General features: G+C 33.0%; 1 protein-coding gene and 1 long non-coding RNA gene across 2 annotated transcripts; one reads left to right on the forward strand and one right to left on the reverse strand.

Moving 5' to 3' along the window:
- Nucleotides 1–2,721: 2,721 nt before the first annotated feature.
- Nucleotides 2,722–4,282, forward strand: LOC145051204 (uncharacterized). Its single transcript, XR_013683460.1, has 3 exons — nucleotides 2,722–2,986; nucleotides 3,134–3,569; nucleotides 3,899–4,282. It is a non-coding gene; the product is annotated as an uncharacterized LOC145051204 (long non-coding RNA).
- Nucleotides 4,283–5,150: 868 nt separating this feature from the next.
- On the reverse strand, nucleotides 5,151–7,130 carry LOC145049776 (uncharacterized). The gene is made up of 4 exons (XM_078998134.1): nucleotides 6,711–7,130; nucleotides 5,880–6,633; nucleotides 5,580–5,749; nucleotides 5,151–5,477 (listed from the first exon to the last, which is right to left on the reverse strand). The coding sequence occupies exons 1-4, from the start codon at nucleotides 7,128–7,130 to the stop codon at nucleotides 5,151–5,153; spliced, it is 1,671 nt and encodes a 556-aa protein (XP_078854260.1).
- Between the last annotated feature and the right edge of the window lie 5,824 nt (nucleotides 7,131–12,954).

A 12,954-nucleotide genomic window follows, 5' to 3' on the forward strand; every position in this document is an offset into this window, starting at 1 on the left:
GGTGTACTCTATCCCCCACATGGTTGCCTTTAGGGCACTTATTGTTGAGGAAGCCCCTCTGCAGTAATGTCCGTCCCGATGAAAATCCTGAATTAGGTTCCTTATAATAGATGTTATTTTAGGGACGTAAAGTGAGGATAACGGGAATGGGTAATCAGGTTTATTGTGGATTGTTGAAATTAAATATAATTATTGTGGGTTGAAAACCCTATATGCTCACCAGGCTCCCAAGCCTGACCCACTAAGTTTATTTGTATTACAGGAAGTGGCGCAAGAGCTTAAGATGGGCGAATCATCAAGTTGTTTTGTTTACAAGTCTGTATATGTATATATTTGTTGAATGACTTGTAATGTTATCGTTTATACTTTATGATCTGTATCGGAACATGACATCCCGAATTTTGATTATGAAATGAAATCATATTTTTATATGAAATGTTTTGATAAATATCTATTTTATCATGTTTTGTTTTTGGGAACAAATTCCGCATCTCTTTTAAAATTAAAAGGATTTACTCTGAAAATGTTTAAAAAACATAAATGAAAACGGTCTTTTCTGGCCGAGATTTTGGGGATGTCACAAGCACTCACATGTGTCATCATTAAATCATCGAGGGGCCACATATATTGCTTTTATCCCGAAGGTAAAAGGAATGGATATCCTAAGCAAAGGTACGTTTTACAACATCCTATGGTGTAGTATACCAAAACCCAAAAACATATCCTAACTCCCACCAAAATCCAAAACACACACTCAAAGCATATCCTCCAACATTCGAATAATTTGCTCGCTCTGACCGTTAGTCTGTGGGTGGAAAGCCGTACTGAAAAGGAGACGAGTACCCAACACGTCATGGAACCTCTTCCAAAATCTGGTAGTGAACCGTACGTCACCGTCTGTAACCACAAAAAATGGCACCCCATGCTATGCTACGACCTCCCTGATGTATACCTCAACCAACTTCTCTGTGTAGATACTCTCCTGAATCAGGATAAAATGTGCGCTCTTGGTCAATCGATCCATGATGACCCAAATTGAATCCACTCCGCGCGTAGTCTTGAGTATCAAGAAGACGTCGTTGCTCGTCTTCAAGACGTGTTATAGCATACTCTATATGCAACTCATCCCCATCGTTCGAGTCACTAGATGTTGGAGACTAAAAATAAAATATACCTAAATTATAGTAATATACTATTTAAAGATCAACGCGCATAAAAATATTCAATAATAATAATAATAGCAACTTGGTGAAACATGTCCATAACAAGAAGAAAACATAATTGCAACTAGTTTATCATAACAGGTTTGTCTGCACTTGCTCCAGTGCTATCTTTTAAAGTTCTATCTGCTTTCAATTTAAGTTTTAATACCCTTTCTGATATCTTTCTTAATTTTATAGGTGTCTTTGCTGGTTTATGTTTTTATTTTATGTTGAAACTCAACATCTTGGTTTTTTATCTGCAAAAACAAAATTCCAAGAATATTTTAATACATTACAATAAAAATAAATTAAAATTATAAAATTTTTGTTTTTTGATTTTACCTTTATTGGGCATAATTCTGAAAGTTCCTATAAATGGAATACAACTTCGTCGTCCGTAAAACCCATTTTTTTAACAACATCCACACAAACTCGTCTTTGGACTAACATGAGTTATTAAACAATATTTTGAAAAAACTTATAAGTATAGTTATTTTGGATTGATATTGCGTAACATCATTCTAGAATAGTTCATCGGGTTCTGGACCACGTTCTTCATGTTCCGAACTTACATTATCATTCTGGAACCCATACAAAACCTAATTTGGGACGAAAACAAGAGATTAGAAACACACTACAAAGTACTTACATGAGATTCATACACGTACAATGAGAAAAACATAAAAAAGGATAATCCATATTCGATCATAGTATTCCAGATTCGTTCTTCATATTCCGGACCATTCCGGAATACGTAAGTCGTTTTATAAAATCAAATGCAAAGTAACTTAAATAGTATAACTTACTTGGTTTGACGAATCCATGCTGCAAATATGGTATGAAATGCGGGTAGATCGTGCTTCAGATTTGCAAATTCTGGAATGCGTATTCCAGATTTTTTGTGTGTTGGACTCATATATATATATATATATATATATATATATATATATATATATATATATATATATATATATATATATACCATTTGATACGTTTGGTTTCCTCGTGCCGAATACGGTGGAGCATCTTAATTGAGTACAACGGATCATGCATAATAATGTTACATCCCCTAGATCTATGAATGTAGTATTCAAAAGAATTAGTTTTACCATACAAAAAGGCTTAACGACGCAACTTGTTGCCTGTTTTCCATCTCACTCATTCTATGATAATAACTAATATATATTATGATTTTATAGTTAGTTCAGATCGTACAATTAAATATAAAAAAAAAACTTTGAAAATCTAATTTTTTCTTAGAACTGGATTTAATTTTTGGGAGAATTTCGTATACACCCTTGCTAAACGGCTAAATATCGTATTTGCCCGGCCTAAATTCTAAATATCGTATTTGCCCTTTTTAATGTGTTATAATATCATAAATACCAAAATCTATTTTTTTGATTATTTTTATTGATTTATAATATTTTTTACCATTTTAAAATCATTAAAGCTAAAAACCATTTGAAATTGACAATTTTGTCGTTGCTTCTAAATTCCAAAATCATACTCACATGAACAAATAGAAATCGTAGATTCCTTGCGTCCTGCTTCATGAATCATCTTCCCTTGCGTCTTCATCGATCAAAAATCACACACAATCGTCGATCAACAATCACATGTCGAACTTCGTTATCGATCGCATATTCATTGCGTCTTGCAGCTTCCTTCGGTCTTGCACTTCCTTCCGATCGCAACTTCCTTCCGTCTTGCAGCTTCCTTCCGATCGCATCACACAAAAGGCTTCTTCCCCCTGTTGTCGCACACTCACATCATCACATAAGGTAATATCGATTTCAAGCTATTCCTATTTTCTATCTCTTCAATTTCATTTTTAGGGTTCTTAGTTTCAATTGTTCAAATTCTTTTAACAATCAGTTTAGTTATGTTGTATTTTATAACTTAGTTGTTTTGATTTGAGCTACGATCAGGTTTCCAGTGAACTTTGAACATTTAATATTCTGCTTGATGCAAATATGGGGTGCTTTACTTGGTGGTTGTAGAATTCACAAGAATGTGGAACTTGCTTCCAAAATTGGTCAAATGATAGGTGATTTGAATCTTGAAGATGATAAAGTTGTTGCTTATTTAGTGCTATTGTCAAATGTATATGCTAGTGCTAAGAGGTGGAAAGATGTTGCAAATGTGAGGGAGTATATGGTTAAAATGGAACTTAAGAAGCCTCCTGGAAGAAGTTGGATATAGATTGGTGGTTCAGTTCATGAGTTTTTGGCAGGTGATAGGAATCATAATAAGCATGATGTGTCTTTGATTTATGAGATGCTTCTTTTAGTCACCATGGAAGCAGGATTAACTGGATACAAGCCTGATGCTTATAAGTCAGCTCAATCTTATATAACTCAATAGGTAAAGCTACATTATATGTTCTTGAAATTTTACAATTTACATATGCTATGATGTTGTCAAGATCCATATTTTATGGTCACATTTATATAACAATGTTTGTTGAAAATGCCTTAAATGGGTGTTATATGTTTAACTTTTATTTATTTATTTATTTATTTTGACAGTTTAATATATGCACAATGGAAACTAATGTTATGAGTTATGACTTGTTAAGGGGGTAAATTGGGAAAGAAGTTGTTTAGAATGTAATATATAGGAAGACATGGAAAACGGTGTTTGCCATCCTTAATTATTAAGTTTGACATGTTTCTTTGTTGCTGCTGTTGTAGGTTTGACATCCAAAGCATAAACTATTTGATCGGTTACTAAAGCTGAAGCTAGGTTACAAGCCACAAAAGAAAACATACTTAATACCCTCAAATTCACTACACCAACAGATTGATTTTTGGGGGAGTCTTTGCATTACCTTTACCTGGTAATGAAGGGTTTCCAGCATATTGTATCCAAGAGCATTCAATCAATAATTTGATTCACTACTCATCAAATGAAGAGATATAAAAGAAGGCCTAAATTCAAGAAATAGCATCGTACTTTGAGAAATTCATAAGATATAGTTAATTACATTAGCTATATTTTTGATCTCAGTACTTTTTAATTGTAATATATACAATTTTTGTCCATAAATAATATATTTGGAATTAATTATAGTTTGATCCCTCTTTTTAAAATTTATCAGTTATTACAGTTTGGTTCCTGGTCTTTAAATTTTCACTTATGACAATTTGGTCCTTGGATTTTAAATTTGCACTTATTACAGTTTGGTCCCTGGTCTTTAAATTTGCACTTATAACAGTTTGGTCCTTGGATTTTAAATTTGCACTTATTAAACTTTGGTCCGTGGTCTTTACATTTGCACTTATAACAGTTTGGTCCCTGGATTTCAAATTTTATTTATTATAGTTTGGTCCCCAGTCTTTAAATTTGCACTTATGATAGTTTGGTTCCTAGATTTTAAATCTGCACTTATTACAGTTTGGTCCATGGTCTATAAATTTGCACTTATGACAGTTGGTCCCTGGATTTTAAATTTTCACTTATTACAGTTTGGTCCCTGGTCTTTAAATTTGCACCATATATACAAATTTGACAACAAATGCAAATTCATGAAAAGAAAATAAATATCAAAATACTTATTTATGTCACATACTAACAAAAAAATCCATCAATTGAACCCTAATTAAGAACATTTACAACTTAAGCTAACAAAATTATTAAAAGCACCAACTAATTGCACGAGCTTTTTTTTATGTAGACCCCGAAACTCCCAAATCGCCATGCGATTTTGTATTGTTTCCACGTTTCCTAAAATGAATAAAAAAATTATTTTCATTGTTAGTATTGTCATTTACTGAAAAAAAAGGAAATTTAAGTAACCTTTCAGAGGTGGCTGTTTCACTTTGATCGAAACTTTCAGATGCTGAATTTTTACATGTTTTTTTGACGGTGTCCATACTCACCACATCGCGGACACTTGTGTCTTCTTTTAGGCTCATCCAATGACTTGATTCTATTTTTTCTTGGTCATCCAGGTGGGCGTTTGATAATAGGTGGATATATTTTCTCTCCATTTTTTTTGTCCCATAGATCCTGTCCGGGCATTGGAGCAATTTGAAAAGCATATGCAGATTTAAATTTCTCTATAGTGAAATAGGGATCAACATATTTGTCCCAGTTAGCATCCCTTATCAAAGCAATAAAAGCCGCTGCATGTACACATGGTCGACCCTGAACTTGCCACACCTGACAACTACATTTTCTTTCATCTAGGTTGACCTCCCAACGTGTTCCCTTGTACTTCACTTCAACTTGATTCTCACAACTTCTAGTAACCTCATATTCACCTAAGTTCTATATGAAAAATTAAAAACATATATGTTTTAGATATATGTATTATTGAAGTAAAAACTAAAACAAATATAGTCATTCAACCTAATTATTTTACATGCTTACCTTAGCGATGTCGTTGAGATGATTTTTAGCAATAGGAACCAATACCCCATTCCATGTATTCACCAAATTCCTTTTCTTATCAAATTGTTTCATAATCTTTTCCCTAATTGCGTCAAGAAGATCAAGCACGGGTTTATAGCACAATTTGCCAATCCAAGAATTAAATGTTTCTGAAACATTATTAGTGATGTAATCACACTTGGAAGTAGTTCCAAACTTGCTTCTACTCCATATTTTTTGTGGTTGGTATTTAGATATGTAATGGCATCTTCATTTTTATCACTAATTTCCTTTAATAACCTATCATGCTTGGTTGGACGATAGGTTTTCGCAGTAGCCCATAGTTTGGTGTTAAAGAAGTCACCAAGAAAGTGTTTCTTGAAGTTGCTATATAAGTGCCTGGCTCAACATTAGGATAAACATTCATGATGGCTACTTCTAACCCTTTCTGCATGTCCGATGAGATAACAAGACCATTTGGCGTTCCAATTGATTTTTTGAGTGAGTCAAGAAACCATGTCCATGACTGTGTGTTTTCTGATTCAAGCACATAATATGCTATTGGAAAAATAGAATTGTTACCGTCAATACCAGTTGCAGCGGCTAGTACACCATTAAACTTTCCTTTTAAATGACAAGCATCAAGACCAATACACGAACGACAACCAACAACAAACCCTCTAGAACAAGCTGCTAAACAAATAAAAATCCTTTTGAAAAGTTTCTTTACACCAACTTTTTCAAAGTCAATTTCAACAACGCTTCCTTCGTTCCTTTTTACTAGTTCTTCTCTAAATTCGTCCATCTTCATGAAAGAGTGTTCCCACTTACCATACATGTCAGTATAAGCTTGCTCTTTCCCTCTAAAAACTTTTAGGTACGACACATCAACATTGAAAGTTTTCATAATCCAATTTCTTAGCTCATATGGAGAGACATCCCCATCAGATTTCAACTTGTCAGTTACTACATTAGCAATCCAACCTTGAGTGGCACGCTTATTGCCACCCTTGTTGCTTCGAGTGCAAGTATGTACTTCTTCCATTTTTTTAACCTAAAAAAAGAATTAAATAAACATAAATATATTTTTAATATAAAGCATGTTAAATATAACTTAACGTATACACTTACTTCAAAGGTAACTTCATCTTGTGTAATAGAAGCATGAATTCTCCACTCACATTCTAGGTTTTCGCACCTTGCTGTGAATCGTGTCGGATCACTTTTCTGAATGTAGTAGTTAAACTCATTTTTGACTGCAAAGTGGTTTAAAGCTCTCCTAAAATCAACCACGTTTTCAAATTTTGAGCCGACTTCCATTCTCATACTATTCTTACTAAACGAGTTAACATCGTCATCATCATTCATTAGACCATCTTCATTATCAGAACTGAGATGACTATGATAGCTTTCTTCACTAGGACAAAGGTCTGCATCACACTCATCGTGTGGTTCATCTCTGTTGGCAGACAAATGGTTAGTATGAAAATTGGAGCCAAGATTATTCTCTGTTGTCACATTAATGGTTACTTGTTTCTTGCTTCCATACATGCTAAGGATAGCCATAAAATTTTCATCAGAATCAAGCCCAAACGATTTTTTTGGTGCATACTTGTCAACATAAAGAATAGAAAATTTTGGGTTGTTCTTTGATGAATAAAATTTTATCACTTCTTCATATAGTTGACTTAACTTGTATAAATTTGTGTCTACGTGGATACATTTTTGAGAGGCAAAGCAATATATTCACCTACAATTGTTCTTCGTTAGCTGAAAGTAACCCCCATATTTCAATTTCAACTTGAACTTGGATGTTGGTATATGCCTAAAATTGAAACAAATTAGAGAAACAATCATACAATTTTGTAAAGGTTTAATAAATTAAAATTAAGATATTCACATAAACCTACTCGATTATTGGAGATGTAGCCCTGCTTTCCCATATTGGTTTTGATGTGTCATCAAGGGTAATATCGTCTGTTTTAGAATGATCTTCTGACATTGGTTTGTATCGCATCTAAAACATAATTCTAAATCGGCAAGAAGAAAAACAGATATAAAGGTATAACAAATACCAAATGTATGCTTAAATAAACGTAAAGAATTAATGGATTGCATTGAATTGGGGCCCTCACTAACATGACTTCAAGCATTCCAGATAGTTAATTCAAGATTGTAAATACAGTAGCTTCAAACAATAAACTCACAAAAAATTGACACAATGGAAAGAATTCAATGTAATCAAGTAGAAGTTTCAACACATTATTCGCATTAATTACAATTTTTTAAACCGTGAAAAATACTTGCATTTAAATCTCTGTCAGTTGTAATTCAAGATTATAAATACAGTAGTTTGAAACATCAATATAACAGGGTTTCAAAACAGTCACGTGAATAAATTAAGCAACATCAAAAACAAAATTAAAGAAAGGAAAACTAGGAATAAGGTCGGCTTTGGTTTATCACGCATATAATCATTAATTGAATGTTCAGTTTACAAAGAAAGCCAAAGATTAACCTATAGCCGATTGCAACAGTGAATAGGTGAGAAGACAACAACTAAGTTCGACGTGTGATTGCTGATCGACGATTGTGTGCGATTGTTGATCGATGAAGACGCAAGGGATTACGATTCATGAAGCAGGACGCAAGGAATCTGCGATTTCTATTTGTTCATGTGAGTATGATTTTGGAATTTAGAAGCAAGGGCAAAATTGTCTATTTCAAATGTTTTTTTAGCTTTAATGATTTTAAAATGGTAAAAAATATTATAAATCAATAAAAATAATCAAAAAATAGATTTGGGTATTTATGATATTATAAAACATTAACAAGGGCAAATACGATATTTAGAATTTAGGCCGGGCAAATACGATATTTAGCTGTTTAGCAAGGGCGTATACGAAATTCTCCCTTAATGTTTAGATTAATATTCTGGTTAAAGCTGGCTTTACCAAGATACTATTAACAAATCGTTAGACGAATTCAATGTATGCATGTAATTTCTTTTCGTAATACTTATTTTTGCACATTGTTGATTATACAATGGGATTCCTAGCTTCAACAAGCAACAAGACCGTTAGAGCTGCCCTAAGAGCAGACTCCAACGATCAAGTCATATTAGTATGTGAGAGGAGATGGTTCCTCCTGGCCGAAGATAACCATCTAGGTGTGGTGAGCGAGTGTATAGGCATAATAGAGGCTGAGGAAAAAGTCCCCTCTCCAAGGAGGAGAGCATGTTCTATTTATAGAGGACAATTAGGTCAAGAGGAATTAGGACAATTAGGTCAAGAGGAATTAGGTCAGGCCTTGGGTCAACTCAATTTTGGTCCATCTAACGGGAAAAATAACTGCTGCCAAATCAATCAAGTAGACGCCATCATAGCCACCAAGGCACGTGTAGCAAACCGTTAATCATTTTGTTGCCCGCAGACTTAAAAGAACATTTACGCCCAATAATAAAAAGGTTTACCAACTGCTTTTAGCAATTAGGCACCGGGGGGGGGGGGGGGGGGGGGCTTAATGGTTTATAGGGAGCGACCCATACAGGAGCAGGCCGACGAAGGACGGAATTAAAATAGACGAAAAGCCCAAACACACAATACATGCCAAAAACCAACTTACCAGGCCAAGCTGGTAATCTGCATGATGAATCTTCCATATAAGATTTTCTAAAGAACATCCCAGGAAACACGGAAAAAGTATGACTATTTTATTAAAGGGTTATACACTTGTGATCTATGGATCAATGCGAGACAAGGATGGGAAAGCTATGAACTGGACTGGACATCACCTATAAAAAAAGGTAATCTCGTCTCTTGAAAGGAGGCAATTCCAAGCAACATATTTCTACTATGTACAAATCAATATCTGACTTAGGCATCGAAGATCAATATTGGGGTCCACTCATTGGTATGGATTTCTAACCTAGCATTTGTTCATTTTATGCAACGTGGTTTTCCGAGTGTTCATTAGACGAAGTCCCATACTGATAGCGACCAACACACCAGAAATGCGAAATTGACAACTAAATCTTTCTTAAACAAATAATAATGCAATACACATTCACATTGTAAATGAGATAAATTATTCAAAAAAATCTCAAAAAGGGGACAACCAAAAATTAATTTCTAAATCAATCCAGACGGGTATTTCTAAGCTCATGATGATTAGAATGGAGACACATAAACTAAAAATCAACGTTCAACGTGTTTTCATACTTTTGTTAATTATAGCATCATACTTTAGTTTATTTTCTATTACAACATTGTACTTTTAATATTATATTACATAATATTATGGTTTAAATAATGTACCGTTTAATTTGATTTCTTATTAATTTCATATTTCGTTAATTATAGCTATACATTTGCAGTAAGGTTTTCTTTAATAGTAACACACTTTCATTAATTTATTTATTATAGCATTCCATTCTCACTTATTTTATATTATTAGTTTTTATTAATCTTCCTCTTTTTCATTAATAGTCCTACTATTTAAAATAAATGAATATAATATAGAGCATACAAACAAAACAGGGATAAAAACATTCTAATTCCAGTTTCATATAGATCTATATAGTTTCAGACATATTCATCTAGATTCAAGAAGAAAGGGTCAAAAACATTCCAATTACAGTTTCATATAGATTCATACAACATTAGACAATTTCAAACACAAAAATCATGCATCTAGATTAACTTAACTGATAACCTACACAAAAATGCATATAGATCATACATCCAAAAGTTATCATGTTTGAAACACATCACCAAACAAGATCAAATTTATACCAAAATAGGTATCCAACATCTACAACATATATGAGTTTGAGCATCATTTGGCTATTGGCAGAATATAAATGCATAAAATCATCATCATACAAGATTAAAATCATACCAAAGCAACCACTCAACAACTACAATTAACCTAATCAAATACAAAAATAAAACAAAAGCTAAAAACCTTACCTGGTGGTCCTATTGTGGTGCCTAGATTCTGGAGGTCGACATGTAAATGAAAGTTCTCTGGTGGTGGCTAGTAGTAACCGAAAAAAAACCCAAATCAGAAAAAAAATGTATAAAAAAAGAACAGACCTTACCTGTTGGTCTTACTGTGGTGGTTGGATTTTGCTTGTCGATGTGTACATGGTGGTCCTACAGTGGTGGCTGTTAGTCATCGGAAAAAAAACCCAAACCAGAATAAAAAATATGAGAAATTAGAAAAAAAAATAAGAGAATAGGAACCATGCATCTTACCTGAAGCGCTAGTATCAGCTATGGAGTCCGATGGTGGTCCTCTGTTATAGTGGCTGGTAGTCTCTAGAAAAAACCACAAATCAGGAAAAAAGAAAAGATGTGAAGTCAGAAACGAAGAAGAGAAAAATGACCAAGAATCTTACCTGAAGCAGATGGTGTAGGTGTTGGCCGCAGCGGAGGTCATCAACTTCTTAGGGAAATCGCCATTTCACTATAAGAAAATACCTCTATGTCGATGACATCTAATCCGACAACATGTTTCGTCGGTAAAAACAAAGGTATACCGACGACATGCGTCGGTAAAAAAAAGCTATACCGATGATATGTCGTCAGTATAGGCTTATGATAACTTTGACCTGGGACTCTATGCCAACGAGTTGTCATCTCAATAGGTTCGCTAGGAAAGAAAAGAATTATGGCGGTCTACTGAAAGCCTATGCTGACAATATGTCGTCTGTATAGGGTACATATTTTATAATTTCGATTTATTTATTTTTCTTGGTGCAAAAACTAAATAACGACGCCGTTTTGTGGAAAGCTATTCCAAGGACATGTCGTTAGCATAAAACGTGGCGATCCGTGTGAACTCTATTTCGACGATACATCATCGATACATGTGATTAATTAATTATGTTTTCAATACTGAAAAGAAAAAAACAAAACGACACAACTTTTACTAACTGTATACCGACGACATGTCGTCGATAGATGGTTTAACCCAAATAGAACTCAGTCGATCAAGTTCATTTGCAACACTTCTGTGAATTTTGTTTTTCTCTCGATCTCCCAACGAAGAATCACGCTTCTGACCACTCTCCTTCACCGACGACGAGTTGATATGCTTCTTAATCCTTCTTTTTTTCTTTGCTAGTGATTTCTCAAGCCTTCACAGTCCTTCACCACCTTTAGCCTCTACATCTTACGGTGAGCTTATTTCAGTGTACATCGTCGGCCCTTCACCACCACTCATTTCACCAGTGATTTTGAGGTAAATTTCCGATTTCATTTTTTTTTTTCTGTTTTAGGATGTTTTTGTTATGTGTTATATAATTGATTCCTGTTTTTTTGATATGTTATATAACTGATTTGTGTTTATGCTCAGTGTGATGTATTAAATTAAAGGCATGCAATTGAAATTAGGTATAATTTGTTTAATTGTGTGTTGATATGTATTCTATACTTGTATAAAATTGGAATTGATGTATAAAATATAAGGTGCTAAGGTTTATTAGTTTATATCATTTAGATGTATTGCATAATTATATGACATTGGAATTGAATGTATCGTATACAAGTATGATTATGTTAGATGTTTATGTTTATTAGTTTGAGTGCATATAAGATAGAAGTGATAAAATTCTTAATTTATAAGTTAAAGTGTTTGTATTTAGATGTAATTATTTGCCGTGTTAAGTGCTTAATATGTTTTTATTTTCATGATAATATGGTTTGAAAGTGCTTAATTTTGTTAATGACTTAATTATAATCATTATGACTTTAACTTAGTTAGGTAATATGAATGTTTAAAGTATAGTGTTATAATTGAAAAAAAAGTAATTTGTTATAATAGAAAAAAAAACAAAAAAAATATTTAAATTACAATGCTATAATTGAAAACATAAAATAAAAAATAAGATGTTATAAATACTATATATAATCAACAAAAGTATGAAAATAGAATGTTTTAATAAACAAACTAATAAAAGTACGTTGCTATTAAAGAAAACCTAACTACAAAGGGAATTAATAGCAACGTACTTTTATTAGTTTGTTTATTAAAACATTTTATTTTCCTTTCTTTTTTATATTTATAATAGAAAACTAACTAATAAAAGTTTGTTGCTCTTAAAAGAACGATGCTATAGTTAACAAATAAAAGTATGATGTTATAATTAACAAAAGTATGATGTTATAGATATCAAACAAACAAAAGTAGCATGCTATAGTTAACAAGCGTATGAAAAAACATTGAATCATTGATCTAGGCTAAGGTTTAGCTTTGCAAGCACGTATGTGATTTGATTATCTTCAGTTTGTGGTGAGTCTTCTCACTGTGCTTGTGGCTCGACGACACCAATGCTTACCCACTAGATTGTGTATGTAGGATGATAATTGTC

Source organism: Lactuca serriola, chromosome 5 (assembly GCF_051521515.1).
Source record: "Lactuca serriola cultivar US96UC23 chromosome 5, Lser_US96UC23_V15, whole genome shotgun sequence".
Classification (NCBI taxonomy): domain Eukaryota; kingdom Viridiplantae; phylum Streptophyta; class Magnoliopsida; order Asterales; family Asteraceae; genus Lactuca; species Lactuca serriola.